General features: G+C 36.6%; 2 protein-coding genes and 1 long non-coding RNA gene across 5 annotated transcripts in view; 1 reads left to right on the top strand and 2 right to left on the bottom strand.

Annotated features, from left to right (window-relative positions):
• The window catches only part of LOC140679049 (uncharacterized), a 43,695-nt gene extending 41,006 nt beyond the window's left edge, over positions 1-2,689 (bottom strand). For both annotated transcript variants that reach the window (XR_012050633.1, XR_012050635.1), the window contains exon 1: positions 1,706-2,689. This is a non-coding gene — a long non-coding RNA (uncharacterized lncRNA). The remainder of the gene's footprint in view (positions 1-1,705) is intronic.
• The window catches only part of LOC133612592 (protein arginine N-methyltransferase 8), an 84,223-nt gene extending 81,401 nt beyond the window's left edge, over positions 1-2,822 (top strand). Inside the window, exons 9-10 of the mRNA XM_061970157.1 lie at positions 1,731-1,852; positions 2,683-2,822. Of these exons, the coding sequence (XP_061826141.1) occupies positions 1,731-1,852; positions 2,683-2,766 (206 nt within the window). The 3' untranslated portion in view covers positions 2,767-2,822. The remainder of the gene's footprint in view (positions 1-1,730; positions 1,853-2,682) is intronic.
• A 1,413-nt stretch (positions 2,823-4,235) lies between these two features.
• cracr2aa (calcium release activated channel regulator 2Aa) overlaps positions 4,236-16,077 on the bottom strand; it is a 37,692-nt gene continuing 25,850 nt past the window's right edge. The window contains exons 10-17 of one of the 2 annotated variants that reach the window (XM_061970160.2): positions 14,657-14,702; positions 14,218-14,559; positions 14,023-14,155; positions 13,016-13,097; positions 12,588-12,702; positions 12,385-12,486; positions 11,036-11,112; positions 4,236-7,334 (exon numbers count right to left, since the gene is read on the bottom strand). In XM_061970160.2, coding sequence (XP_061826144.1) covers positions 7,247-7,334; positions 11,036-11,112; positions 12,385-12,486; positions 12,588-12,702; positions 13,016-13,097; positions 14,023-14,155; positions 14,218-14,559; positions 14,657-14,702 — 985 coding nt within the window. In that variant the 3' untranslated portion in view covers positions 4,236-7,246. The remainder of the gene's footprint in view (positions 7,335-11,035; positions 11,113-12,384; positions 12,487-12,587; positions 12,703-13,015; positions 13,098-14,022; positions 14,156-14,217; positions 14,560-14,656; positions 14,703-16,077) is intronic. The other variant, XM_061970161.2, reaches the window with a different exon arrangement.

The raw sequence follows: 16,077 nt of genomic DNA, 5'->3' as shown, positions 1-16,077 counted from the left end.
AAATGCAAGCTCAGCTACTAATCTACAGAAGAAAGGGGCAGTACTGATTGGCAGCTTCTTTTGTGTGTGTTTATTACGTGGACCTAGAATAGCAGGCTAGAAACTGACTGAAGTGTGCCTTGTATCTTCAATGACAGCCAAACTATTGGCAGGGATGGACAGGGTACCTGAATGTGAGTGTGAATGTTGTCTGTCTATCTGTGTTGGCCCTGTCATGAGGTGGCGACTTGTCCAGGGTGTACCCCGCCTTCTGCCAGAATCCAACTGAGATAGGCTCCAGCACCCCCCGTGACCCCAAAAAGGGTCAAGCGGTAGAAAATGGATGGATGGATGGATGGACAGGGTACCGAAGCCGAGTCTGAATTATTGCTTAAAATGAAAACACACACACTATATTGCTAAAAGTATTTGGCCACCCATCCAAATGATCAGAATTATGGTGTGGGGTTGTTTTTCCAGGAGCTGGGTTTAGCCCCTTAGTTCCAGTGAAAGGAACTTTGAATGCTCCAGGATACCAAAACATTTTGGACAATTCCATGCTCCCAACCTTTTGGGAACAGTTTGGAGCGGGCCCTTTCCTCTTCCAACATGACAAGGTCCATAAAGACATGGATGACAGAGTCCGGTGTGGATGAACTTGACTGGCCTGCACAGAGTCCTGTCCTGAACCCGATAGAACACCTTTGGGATGAATTAAATCGGAGACTGAGAGCCAGGCCTTCTCGACCAACATCAGTGTGTGACCTCACCAATGTGCTTTTGGAAGAATGGTCGAAAATTCCTATAAACACACTACGCAACCTTGTGGACAGCCTTCCCAGAAGAGTTGAAGCTGTAATAGCTGCAAAAGGTGGACCGACATCATATTGAACCCTATGGGTTAGGAATGGGATGGCACTTCAAGTTCATATGTGAATCAAGGCAGGTGGCCAAATACTTCTGGCAATATAGTGTACATGCACACAGACAAAAAGCACAAATAAATAACAACAAAAAACCAAGCTGAAGTTAATGTTTCAAATTCAGAACTGACATACTGAACTAATTGTATGCAATGTTTTGCTCTTAGACCATTTATATAAGACAAGCATCTGCATCTGCACATGTATCATAGAGCAGGAACCATTATAAGGCCGTGATGGACCGACAACCTACCCACAGCAGCTCTACCTGCTACATTTTGGTAGACACAGACCATGAAAAGGAATGTCTTTCACATAAATTCATTTTTGTTTGCCGTTTTTTTATTAAAATAGGTTGTATTTTGCCTCATCCTTCACTTAAAGCATGTGGGAAGAATGCACTACCGACCTGATTAGTCCGAAAGAGATGATACAATATTATCAGCTCACAGATGCTACCCGGTGGTTGTTTTTAGTCCCACTCCTTAATGCTTCAATGACACGCAGGATTCTCACAGCCAGGAATGAGGCAAAAATACAACCTTGTGTACTGTACACACTCATACTGTAGTGACTGTTGAGGCATCTTTAAACAATATGAATGAAGTTTAATTCATACCTTAGTCTGTAACAACCTCACAGTTGTTCTTCAGGATGAATACAAAAAGGTAAAATTTCCCATGTCGTCCCAAGAGTGGAAGGCGTTAGAGTTGCAATTTAAGTGAAAAGCAACATTTCCAGGCCAGGTGACCCAATGCTTAATAGTGAGTACATTATAAGAATACAGAAAAACAATACTTTACCCATGTGTGCTTCTGTGGGTCCCAGCTCCTGATGCTGCATACACCCACTGGAAGCAGACAGTCTTCTACCTGGAGGACTATCTGACCGTGCGAAGAGGAGAGGAAATCACTGGCAGCATTGCAATGAAGCCTAATGACAAAAATGTTGTGAGTATTACCTGTAACTTAAAAGAGGATGAACAACAAATAAATATGAATCCTGGCAATTACTCATGTGGCCCATATCTTAACATTGTCTATTTTTTTTATTTCTGAATTAATTGCAAATTGGAGAATACTGACCGCCGTACTGATACTGAGTTTCTGCAGGTATCAGCAAATCTAATTTAATGTTTTTTTTAACACCTTTTTAATGCAATTAAACACATTCAATGTCCATATCCGACTGTAGATCCGTTGTTATATATCATCAAGAACATACAATTGTCTGGACAGTATAGATACAATTGTAACTGTGGCCAAATTTAATATATCATAATATATTTAATTTCTAATGCACTTTTAATCAAAAGGTTAATGTACTGATAACAATAAATGTATAAAAAATAACAATGCAAGTAACTTTTTCAAGCGCAGTAAACATTTTTCATTTCTGTGGTATTTTGTACTGTTGAATAGCCTAAATATCCTAAATAGGTAAACAAACATCAAAATAAAATGGACTCAATATTAGAAGCACAACTTGCAGTTTAATAAATGTTGAACATCTTGAAGTGCAGTTTTTTCCTCTAATTGGGAAAAACTGTGTTAAGTGGTTTGTTTTGTTGTCTTTTTGTTGCCAATTGCATTTGTATGCATTTTTTAATGCCTCCACACATTGTACTTTATGCTTTTTAATGCAATTTTAAGCCTTAATTTTCGCACAATCCATTTAATGACTTTTAATGCTTTTTAATGACCTGCGGAAACCCTGGGTGCACTTCTGCTTGTTGATGTCAGGCCATCTTTGTCCATTAATTAATTTTCTCTGTCCACAGAGGGACTTGGACTTCACCTTTGAGCTGGATTTCAAAGGACAACTGTGCGAGGCAGCTATAGCCCACGACTACAAGATGCGCTAGATTTTGCGGGAAGGGAATGGGACTCCCGTGGAGAAGAGGAAGCCCTTACAGACCACACCTAGAAAACAGACTCCAAATGACACAGAAGGTTGAAAAGCTAATCTGAGGTGGCCTCACTGACATCTCATTGTAAGACAGGAAGCCATTGGTGCAGACTGTTAAACAACCCTGAATGTAATACTGAAAAAGAAAGACATATCTAACTCGCTGAAAGTTAGTGATTCTTGCTGTACATGTAAGTGAAATGGAGTGACGTAGCAGTGTTTTTTGTTCAGTTTATAACTATATGGCCCTCATATTGTCCGTCTTTTAGTAATACTGTGGTTGGTGAAATGTTGGTTCTACGGATAGGGAGTTGTATCAATTTAGGCTCAGTGATGTTAGAATTTGCGTCTGAGCACCACAGCCAAGGACATGCTTGTTGCAGGTACTGTACTGTATGTACAGCAGGTCTACTCATGTGTGCGTTACGTGAAAGGTAATTTGTTGTTAAAAGTTGTTGTGCTGATTCTGTGTGTGATGAATGGTGTTAAAGGCAGATCTCCATATTAGTGTGCTCTACAGTATGTTGTCCGTTTGAGACGGTGGTGTTTGACTTGCCTTTAAAATTGGTACACATGTATAATCTAACGAGATCTAATACAAGAACTTTATTAAAAATGTTAACCTTCTAAACCACTGGGAACTACTAGGGCTGTCCTCGGCCAAGGGTTTTCATTAGAGATGTCCGATAATATCGGCCTGCCGACATTATCGGCCGATAAATGCGTTAAAATGTAATATCGGAAATTATCGGTATCGTTTTTTAAAAACATTTTTTTAAATTAAATCAACATAGAAAAAACCACACAATACACTTTCAACTAGTGCATCAACCCCCAAAAAAAACCTCCCTCCCCCATACACACCCACTCACACAAAAGGGGTTGTTTCTTTCTGCTATCAATATTCTGGTTCCCACAACATGGACAACACTTCTGCAAGGGACACAACACAGTCCCTGAAGCACACTTGATTGTTTGTGCTGCTGGTCCACTAACATTTTCATTTAATTACTTTTTTTTTTTTCTTCTCCCCTATGTAATTATTTTTATATTTTTTTACTTTCCTTTTTATCCAAGAAAATATTTATCTTATCTATAAAAAAAAAAAAAAAAGGAAAGAAAGCATCTTATCTTCACCAGACCTGGTTGTAAATGAAATTAGCTTCGTTTAAAGGTTTTTAAAAAAAAAACCAGGTCCAGTCCAGATAATGTCCAAGTCGGGTCCAGCAACAGTATCGTTTTTTTATTATCTGTATCGTTTTTTTATTTTATTTTATTTTTTAATTTTTTTTTTTAATTTATTAAATCAACATAAAAAACACAAGATACACTTACAATTAGTTCACCAACCCAAAAAACCTCCCTCCCCCATTTACACTCATTCATGTTTCTTTCTGTTATTAATATTCTGGTTCCTACATTATATATAAATATATATCAATACAGTCTGCAAGGGATACAGTTCGTAAGCACACATGATTGTGCGTGCTGCTGGTCCACTAATAGTACTAACCTTTAACAGTTAATTTTACTAATTTTCATTAATTACTAGTTTCTATGTAACTGTTTTTATATTGTTTTACTTTCTTTTTTATTCAAGAAAATGTTTTTAATTTATTTATCTTATTTTATTTTATAAATTTTTTTTTAAAAGTACCTTATCTTCACCATACTTGGTTGTCCAAATTAGGCATAATAATGTGTTAATTCCACGACTGTATATATCGGTTGATATCGGTATCGGTAATTAAAGAGTTGGACAATATCGGATATCGGCAAAAAGCCATTATCGGACATCCCTGGTTTTCATAGTCTAATATGATTTGTTAGCTCAGTGGGTTATGAGCAAAACATTTTTGTTTGTATGTTAGCAAAGAGCACAGCCAATGGGGATCCCTACAAATAAAATCTCATTAGCACTTGTTCCACCTCAACAAGGCTAAAACGGCAGAAGTTGGATAGTTTGGGGTCGACTTCGGCACACCAACTGGACCCAAGAGGCCTCGGGTACTCAACTCACCTCCTGTCAGACTCCAAATCAAATTGTCGACTATTCCTAGAAAGACAACCATAGAAACTACACTAATAATAAACAAAGTACCATACATACCCGCAGATTCGCAATTCAGCATTTGCAGCATTATTTTTCATTAAAACTTTAGTCAAAATAGGCAGTTTTCTTTCCCCTGCAGAAAACACATTTAGTTCCTCTTAATGTTGCTACAAAATTTAAGGAGAATGTCAAATCAGCAGAAAGGTTTGGAGGAGGAAGAGTGAAGCCGTGTGTCAAAAATATGATTTTGTATAGGCGAATTGATTACTGGCTGAGTTTCGCTTTTAACAGCTGGCCACCGAACGTAACCATTGCGATTGGCTGGGATAAACTGTTGTTATATTTAGGCATATAAATGCTTTTTTTTTTAAATTACAGCTCTTGTATTGGATCTCCAAATGAGGAGGCTTTATTCCCTGATTGATGCCTTTACCAAGATCCCAAGTGTTCCTGATTCCCTTCTGCAATGCTGCATTTACAATTGTTTTAATCTGTAAACACTTTACTTTGTGTTGTTTTGGTGTGTTGTCATACGCTTTAGTCAGCCATGTCAAACCTGTTAAGAGTGACAGTAATGGAAATGTGAACCCCCCCAAACAACAATTTAGTGACACTTAACTGTACGCTTTTGCTTTATAAATATGCTTTTAAGTTATTTGGGAAGGTAACCCAGCAGGCACAAGACGTTGACTATACGTACATGTCCTTGAAAACTGACTTTGAAACAACGTTGCAAAATAGTTGTGTTTGTAAATTTAGACAACGTTGATGTCCATCGTTGGATCCACGTCTTTGGTTGGGAAATAACCAAATTTCAAAAGGTCAAATCAACGTCATACCCTGACATTGAATTAACGTAGTCAAAAAGCATGTTGTTTCAACGTTGTATTTGTGTTGTAGAATTTTGGTTGGCAAATGACCAAAAATTCAATGGTCAAATGAACGTCAGAACCAAACATTGATTGAACGTTGTCAAAAAGCATGTTGTTTCAACGTTATGTTTGAGTTGCTCAACGTCAATTCAACAAGTTCTCAACGTTGTTTTAATGTCTTGTGCCTGCTGGGAATGATTAGGATGTTCTATCCGAGGAGGTTTTAGATTATTTTAAAGCCTCAAAAAGGTGTGCTGTCGATTAAACACACCATTTATAAAGCATGCGACTAATAATAGTAACAATTATTAAGCAAAAACCTGCTTTCTAAAAGGAATTCGCTTTTTAATCATGTGTATTTTCACAGATTTCTGGCTTCTACAAATATTGTAGGAACATTGTTAGAAGTCATATCTTAACTTTTTTCATTGATTTCAAGTAACATTTGTATTTATTTCTTTACAATTTTGCAATGTGACATACAGGAACATTTTAATAAACAGGCTTTTTTTTTCATGTTTATTATAACTTTTGATTTGAAATAAGTAATATGTTTCATATCTTGTAATGACACCTTGAAAATGGAATAAACTGCAATGTGTACAACCATCCACTGGGCATTGGTATCAAATAACTGTAGTTATACAACGATATGAACAAGCAATACTTTATTTTTGTTACACTAATTAAATATCTACTTTGTACATTAAAGTGATGTGCAGGACAGTGACTGTAGTAACCCGACAATAGCGAGTGAAGAACAAACTTCAAAATCACATACAAATGACACAACTTACCGTACTTGGCATTACATAAGAAAACGATGTACTGTTGTGTGTATCGCATACTTGGTAAGGAGATTAGGTGCATCTGATATAAATATTTTTTCTTTACAAGTCAACCCAATTTGGCCGTAAGAAAAATATTATTTTCCTTCTGACCAAATAATCCATGTGAACATAGCAAACAAACAACATGAGGAAGAAGCCAGAAACATGAAATATTATAAAACAAAATAGACACACAGTAAATGCTCATTTTTTTCATGACAGCATTTTGATGAACCCAGTGGATTATATGCTTATATGATTTTATGCTAAATCATACAAAACAATGTGAAGTTAAAATACACAAAAGTGACCTCAAGACAAAATGACAATAATTGATTTTACGAATATGATGTCCAACACATTGTGTGTACTGAAAAACCAATCAAGTCATGTCAAGAACCTACTCGAAATCATTACAAAAATACATTACATAGTTAAAAGCTTGCATGTGGATAGATAAAAGTTTACTTTTGGAAACCTTTAAAAATATTAAAGTCAACCAGTATTTCATCTAGTTATTTTACATCATTGTCTGATGACATAAAATTTCTGGGAAATAATTGGGTTGATCATAGTGTAATCAAATCTATGGTACGTGTGTATGAGCGCCCTATAGAAACAGGTGTGTTGACAAAACAATAATGACACATTGTGTGTGTGTGTGTGTGTGTATGTTATCTGTTAGCAGCAGGATTTCTTCTTCTCCAGAGAGCTGTTTACTAGCCGAACAGATTTCTCTTTCTCTCGGTCCTCTTGGTCTTTTAGGATCCTGACAGACACAAAGCAAGAATTCAGAAAGTACAGAAAACATACTGATGTCTTTATTGGGCGATGTTTTCTCTACATGTTTTGACCACAACGGCTTCATTAGGTCCCTGTCTGCATCAGATTTGCTTCAACCCTGATTAGACTTTAAATCCCTTAGAAAGTCATTTGTTATATTGCATTCTTGTTTTGCCGTACATTAAATATCGCAGGAGTAATAAAACCATACCTGTCAACTTTTGAAATCAGAAAAACCTAGTAGCCAGGGTCCAGGGGCCGCAGGCCCCGGTAGGTCCAGGACAAAGTCCTGGTGGAGAGTTCAGGCTTCGCCCCCCGACGCAAAATGATTATTAGCATTCAGACAGGTTAAAACGTTGCTAAAACCATCACTTTTCTATCAGTCACAGTGACTTTTCAAAACAAAAATATTACAGCAAAAATCATATGGGTTGATTGACATGTTTATTCTGTAAGCTAACTTCAATAGTTTGAAATTATTTTGACAGTTAATGCCAGTTATCCTGTCAACCTTTCACAAGACTTCAATTTGTTAATTGAAAGTATAAACAGTATAAACACTTTTTACAGTAAACAAATGGTAAAACAGTACTAAACAATTCCATTAAAAAAAAATTGGTGTCATTATTAACTTTCTGTCCAAGCTTGTATAATCTACTGCCTTGTTCAATTGTATAAAATATTCTGTGCCTAAAATTCACATTTCTATCACAATTATCATACTGTAAACATGGTAAGCTAACTTCATTAAAATTAATAGTCCTGTCAATAGCATGGAATTACAATTCAAATGTAGTTTTTTTGTAAGCCTTTCAAAAGAATTCAAAATATGAAAAATTAATGAAAATTAATTTAAGCCATCAGACACTTGAAAAGTGGCACATCACATCTCTAATGTAATCATTTTAACTTTTCAACAGAAATAGCACTGCAAAAATATTAAGGACATACTTCTGTATTTTGGTAGTTATGCTGTCAACATTTAACAAGATTTCTTCAACTTGGACTTGAAAGCATAAATAGTATAAACACTTTTAACAGTATAACAGTACTAAACAATTCCAATAGATAACATTGGTGTCATTACCTTTTTGTGGCTAAAATCCGAAAAACGTTGAAAGTTTTCCACTTGTATCGCTAGCAACGGCATTAGACTTGTGTTCTTTTGTCCCAACGTGGTCTTTTACATCGCTAATTCCTCCGTGTCCGATCGAAAAATCTTGTCTGCACAAGGTGCACTTCGCGTAGTTTTCACCCTTTTTGGAACGGATAATTATTCCCGGATAGGCTTTTGAATATTCTTCACGGAATGACTGCAGTTTTCGTTTCGGTTTAAGACTCGTTTGCGATTTTTCTCCGGCTGATTCCATGATCGTTCGCTCGTTTGGAAACAATGGCAACAGGTGCCTCGTGCTTGGCAGCGGTGCTATAAATAGCCTCGCGCATTTAAAAAAAAAATTTTTTTTAAATTAATGAAAAACCGTATTTTTTATCACTGCAACCATAACCCGGAATAGGTTGATGAAAACCGTACTAATTACGGGAAAACCGGAGTAGTTGGCAGGTATGTAAAACCATTCATTCATAAAAAGTTTTTTTTAAATTTATTTCTAAATACTTATAATAGCAGTATAAGAGTTCAGTAGGATGGCAGCATGACTCAAGCAGTGCTTTGCTTATGGACTTTAAAACTTGATGACACCAGCAAACTACAGAAGCTAATTATCCCTTTGGAGGCCCACTTCCCTGGGAGTCCCAAGGATCTCCACATGCTGCCGTGGGGTGCCGATAATTATATGTATACTTATTTACGTTAGGTCAGAAAAAAATCACAGAGGCTATTTCATCCCTACAAGCCTGTTTCGCAGGTTTCCCTGTTTTTAAGGGGATTTTATTTAATTTTATTCAATACAATTTTAAATGTTATTGACTTTTATTCAATAAAATCCCCTGAAGAGCAGGGAAACCTGTAAAACAGGCTTGTAGGGATGAAATAGCCTCTGTGTTTTTTCCTGACCTAAGGTATATTCCACTATATCCCGGTATTGAACACTGTATAACCACAGTAACCTCGACTGTATATTTATTTATATAATTATTATCATCCGCTAGCTTTTTGTTTACATTTGATAAGTGCTTTCTTATAATTGTATTGTACAGTAGTCACACCATGAATAGATGTATAATTTTGATACTCTATATATTTTTTTAAAGGCCAGCTAGCGTGGCTGTACATATTGTATATATCCATGATGAATTAACCATTAAGTATATTGAATCAATTTTATTCAGACTCCTTTAGATGTTTGTTTTGTTTGTATGCAATTTCTGGTCTTATCTGACAGTTTTGGCGACTAACACGAAAGCACGATCACTCATAATTATGAGTCATAATGTCATCTACCCGCCTCCACTGCCACAATTGACATGTGCTTCTGAGGAAAACACGGTTGGAAACTGAACCCAAACTGCCTTCACAGAAGTTAGGCAGGTCAACCACATAAAATTCAAATTCAATACATAGTCATACTGACCTATTTCAAGCTCACACAATCATTGATGGCATGTCTACAAAGCTATGTAGTTGCCATTCATTCAACATTACAATCTCCAATACCTTATATGGCAGCATGGGGCAAAACTCCTCAATCCTACATCGTATATCGTCTTTTGTCCGTAGCCCATTGGCAAAATTTAAACGTGGCCCTGAGAGGCAAAACGTTTGGGCACCACTGTATGGAGGGTCAAATAGGACAAATGAAATAAATAAGTCTGTGAATTAATACTTAAATGTGTCATTAAACAAGTATATTTGGAATGAAATACTTACATGTGTTATTAAATGTGTACATTATTTATTTAATGTATTATTAAATTACATATTGATTTAATTATTTATTTAAATATTCAGTTATTTCACAATTTATTAATTTCATTTTTCATGATTTGTTTATTTCAAGATTTTAATAATTCTTTCATAATTACATTTTTGATTTCTTAATTTAATTATTAATTATTTTATGATAAAATGATTTCATGTTTATATTAATTATTTCAATTTTTTTTTTTAAATTTCATTTCATTTTATTATTTAATTGATTATTTTATGAACCTGTGAGTCAGTGCTCTGTGAATTATTGTATCCGTCAAAATCTAAATTGTGGTATAATGAACAAAAATTGAATCATGAAATAATGAAATAAATCATTAATAAATGATTGAATAATTGAATGTAATTTTATATGAAATTATTTAATGATGTATTAAACGCATGTATTTAATTCCAATTATAATTAATTAAGGACACATTAAGTAATTATTTAAATATCAATTTAATTTTGTCCCATTTGAACTTACATACTTCTGCACTAAACTGTCACTAACACAAGTAAAACTAAGATACTTGCAGTTGCACCCGCTCCTTGTTCCATTCCATAATTTTACCAGACACATTGATTACATGAGCACTTTGATACAGTAAGGTTGTTGTGCAAAAGGCAGGCTTTACATTAACAGTCTCATGTACAAAAAACTACTATATATGTATTGTATTGTGATATTGGAAAACAACATTTACTTCACTGACCCAAAATTTCATCATACTTTGTAAACTGTATAGAACAATGTTTTACTTTATTTTGCTGTTGCAAGAACTGACCCAACAACAAATGAATAGATTTTGCTCACCTGGCTAGATGAAACATGGCCTCCATTACATTATGTCCCGAGCGTGCGCTGCACTCAAAGAAAGTCATCTCACAGTCCTGCAAAAGACACACATTACACATATGTATGTTTCTCTCTGTGGGATAAAATCCAAGTAAGAGTAAATCAACGCACACATGAGCAAACATGCAAACTCCACAGAGAGGTCCGAGACGGGATTTAAACACAGAACCACATGCGCCACTGTGCTGCAAATGGCTCCCATGGCCCTCTATGTAAACTATAGAACAGGGGTCGGCAACCCAAAATGTTGAAAGAGCCATATTGGATCAAAAATACTAAAAAAAAATCTGTCTGGAACCGCAAAAAAATAAGTGTTATAATGGAGACAACACATGATGTAAGTGTATATATTAGCTATATTAGCCTACTATCAAAGGCTGACACAAATCTTCGTTGACAGAAATGCCGTATTTTAATTTTTATTCTACACACTATAACAAAATTGGAAATCATTAGTAAAACGGAGTCTTCTCAGAGGGTGAGATAACTCCTGGAAATGACTGGCTCAGAATGGCCAAAGGTATAGATGCGTGTGTCCAAGTTAAAGGAAGCGGCAGGCTGTCTTCTTCTAATGGATTTATTACAATCTTTGCGAGCTGGGTAACATTTGCTGTGGTTTGGAACAACATGGCACACAAACAACTATCAGAAATGCAACCAATATTACATACAGATAATGTGTCATGAGACATGTAAATATAGATTAAATACACAGAGGACATAAGTAAATGAAATTAAAGGAGTTCAAATATACCTACAAACAAGGCATAATGATGTAATATGTACAAATAGCTAGCCTAAATAGCATGTTAGCATTGATTAGCTTGCAGTCGTGCACTGACTAAATATGCCTGATTAGCACTCCAACAAGTGAATAATATCAACAAAGCTCACCTTTGTGCATTCACGCACAGCATAAAACATTTGGACAAAATGAGACAAAGAAGAAGTGGCATAAAACAAGTCTTTCTGTGGCAGCATCGGAGAAAGTTGTACATGTAAACAAACTACGATGAGTTCAAGGATTGCTGAAACTAGAAGGACAAAACGGCGCTCTCCAAATACCCTCATCAGTGAAGCATGTTTAATAAAAACAGTGGGATTTCTAAAAAATTAGGAAGGTTTGTGTCCTACAGAAAATATATTAAAACAAAAAATATGTTTTTTCTTAATCTTTTTCTGAAAGAGGTCCAGGGAGCCACTCGGGGCGGCGCTAAAGAGCCGCATGCAGTTTGAGAGCCGCGGGTTGCTGACCACCGCTATAGAACTTAAGTTGATGACACCACAAGGGAAGCTTGACAACACACCTTTGCTAGCATTTCACCCACTGATTTCTGAACTTGTCTTTCAATCTGTATGTCAGTTTTGTTTCCCAACAACATTAGAGCGATGCTGTCCCCAGCTCCTTCCTATAAATCGGAAGAGAAAGTCATACTGAATTAAAACGTCGGCATTTTGAACATTTATTCTTTGAGTACGTTTAATGAGGGCAAATCTGAGTCAGCATTACCTTGACACTTGTCAGCCAGTGTCTGACTGCCGTGAAGCTCTGCTCAACTGTTATGTCGTACATCAGAACCACACCGTCAGCTTTGCGGAAAAATTGTTTGGTTATGCTTCGATACCTGACCGCGGAGAAAAAAAAGACAAAGATTTTAAAATAGTGCATTTCTAAAAGAGAAACATTTCATTCAATCCACTTTATTTATATACAAAATCCAAAGAGTGGCCTTGTTCTTGTGTGGGACCAGCAACATGTTGCACAAAAAAACTAAATGCTCAGCAAAATAATAAAACAAGCTTTTTTTGTACAGTACATCAGTAAAAACAGCCTCATTTTTTTATTATGTTTTAATTAGAACATTAACTTCAATACCAAACTACATGAAAAAATTACTGAAGGTAGGGAAATTCAAATCTGTGACTAATTGATGTTACCTTTCTTGTCCCGCTGTATCCCAGATCTGCAGCGCCACCTGGCTGTTGTCGACTATTATAGCCTTCACACAGTAGTCTATACCTGCACACATCAGCATGAAGTTTTGATTGATTGGTTGATTGAGAAGTTTATTGACATCTTAAAGAATCGAATCCATGTAATGCTTTTAAAAGGCAAATGGATGGCACAAAAAGCCAAAAGGCTTGTTTCCATTGTGGTCCATTAAATATTAATCACATTTGATACATTCAATAATAAAATATATATAACTTGTAACATGTATATAAAAAATTATGTTCAAAAATTGATAAATTATGTACATATACACAGTATAAATGTTAGGTGATTTGAAAAACAATATATACAAAAAATGGGGGGCTATATAAACTATGTACATGATACTATGTACATGACTATGCACATGTTGACTCCAAGAGTGTGCAAAACAGAATGAGAAAATATATATACACTATAATCACACATAAACCTGTTTGATGCTTCGGAAAGTTGCAGAGGATCAATTTTGGTTCAGATCAGGTAGAGGTTGAGCTGAGCCATGACTTTATGGCAGTTTTAAAATTTAGTAGGGAAGTTCAAATTTTAAGGTCTGTTGGTTGTGCATTCCACTGTGTGGTGGCAAAATAATACAATGCATATTTTCCCCATGAGAGTCTTGAATTTGGGGGGCAGTGAGGTCTGAGGATGTCCCTCTCGTGTAGTACCTGTGAGCATCACTTACTCTGGTGAAATAGTTCGACAGGTACTTGGAGACAGTTTCTCTGAGTATTTTGAATACCAGGCACATTGCGATTTGGTGTACTGATTCCTCAACTCTAAGCCATCCCAATTTGGTAAAGTGGGCTTGAGTTAGGTGAGTCTTAACTTTGCTACTTTTATGTCATGGTAAAAAGGAAACGCAACAACAAATATAAGTAATTACGGACACATTTGATGTGTAAATCGATGAGCTGATAATAGCACCAAAATGCATGTGAATTATACATACCAACAGTGGCAGAGGTGTCAGGGTGAAAGCAGTCGTCACAAAACCGTCGCAGGAGGGAGGTCTTTCCGACACTGGAGTTCCCCACCAGGACAATCTTGAAGAGGCGGTCAGGCGGTGATGGTTCACCTTCCTCCTCCAAAAATCATGCATTAAATGAAGGAGTGTAGGGAGGCAATCAGTCAAAGATGGGCTTACATTTATGCTAGTCTCCTTGCCAACAGGTTGACACCTCAGAGACGTTGCAATCTGACTTGTTTCTCCAATTCCTTCTGACCGTTGCGGCTGAGCAGAAGATGGGTAAATATCGCTCATCACCAAGTCTATACAATCCTCCTGGTCGGTTGATTCCTCTCCTTCAGTAAATGGTTCAAGAGGCGATTGGGGCTGCAGCAAGTGTGGCAGGTGGTCCTCCTCAATGGAGATGATCCTCTGAAGGGAACCTCTGATTATCTCTGGGCAAGACGGTAAGTAAGTGTATGTCCCAACATTAGGTAAAGACTTTGGCTGGAATCCTGTTCTCATACAATTGTTTGGTTTCTGTAGACAAAACAGGAGTCATCACCTTCATTGTTTTTTCCACCCACGAGGCTGCAGTGAAAAACACTTGTGAAAAATGTTTAAATGCAACACAAACCTGAAAGACACTGTCTTTTTCGTCCCGCAAATGTTTGTTCATTTCCCTGCAAGAAAGAAAATACATTGAAAAGGATGCAAGTGTTGCAATCCAACACTTAGGGATTATTTGGATTTTGGGTGAAACTTCAGGATGAACAGAAAAAGCATTAGAACCTTAAAGTGAACCAAATTTGACCTTTTCTAGACTTTTGAATGCACATGTTTTTGCACAATTTTCTTTTCTCTAAAAAGAAGCTGAACAGTAAAATTAAGCATGTGCATTAACCTGTAGTTACAAGTAAGGATGTCCCGATCAACATATTTGGCCTCCAATCCCGATTTCCTCAAATCTGTTCCGATTTTGAGTCCCGATCCGATACTTTGACAATAGATTATAAAAGTCAAAATTATGTACAGCAGGTAATTAAATGATTTAAATGGTAGCTAGTAGTTTTTGATTTTGTTTAGTTATTGTGCAACAGTTATTTTATTTTGTTAAAAAACATGTTTGTAGCTTTCAATACCACAAATTTAATATAGCGTCTGATTTGCCACAATACTAACAAATAAAAAAAACAATTATAAGATAGGGGTTAGTGCGTCTGCCTCACAATACGAAGGTCCTGAGTAGTCCTGGGTTCAATCCTGGGCTCGGGATCTTTCTGTGTGGAGTTTGCATGTTCTCTCCGTGACTGCGTGGGTTCCCTCCGGGTACTCCGGCTTCCTCCCACCTCCAAAGACATGCACCTGGGGATAGGTTGATTGGCAATACTAAATTGGCCCTAGTGTGTGAATGTGAGTGTGAATGTTGTCTGTCTATCTGTGTTGGCCCTGCGATGAGGTGGCGACTTGTCCAGGGTGTACCCCGCCTTCCGCCCGATTGTAGCTGAGATAGGCTCCAGCGCCCCCCGCGACCCCAAAGGGAATAAGCAGTAGAAAATGGATGGATGGATGGAAGTAATTAAAGTAAACACAGTAACACATTTTTTATAAAGCTTATCCATCCATCCATCCATTTTCTACCGCTTATTCCCTTTGGGGTCGCTGGAGCCTATCTCAGCTACAATCGGGCGGAACAAAATAAAATAACTGTTGCACAATAACTAAACAAAATCAAAAACTACTAGCTACCATTTAAATCATTTGGGTGTTGCCCTCAAAGATTTCCTGTATCCAGACACTTAATCTCTGAATTTGAAAACAATTACAAAACCGACCCCCAAAAATATGTTGTAATAATAAGAACAGTATTGTTAGTATTAGTACTGTTTTACTATACTGGGTATCGATGGTATCGACCTTTGGTTCAATGGCCCCAACTTTACATTGAAGCTTCAGGTGTTAGCTTCTTGTGTCAAACAAGTGTGTGTGTTTGTTTGCATACAGTATGTGCGCATGTATGTGTGTGTGTGCAATGGTGTGTGAATGCGGCATGCTTAG

The sequence above is a fragment of the Nerophis lumbriciformis genome, linkage group LG10 (assembly GCF_033978685.3).
Source record: "Nerophis lumbriciformis linkage group LG10, RoL_Nlum_v2.1, whole genome shotgun sequence".
Lineage (NCBI taxonomy): Eukaryota > Metazoa > Chordata > Actinopteri > Syngnathiformes > Syngnathidae > Nerophis > Nerophis lumbriciformis.
Note: the sequence above shows the minus strand (reverse complement) of the source record. Positions and strands in the feature narration are given on the sequence as shown.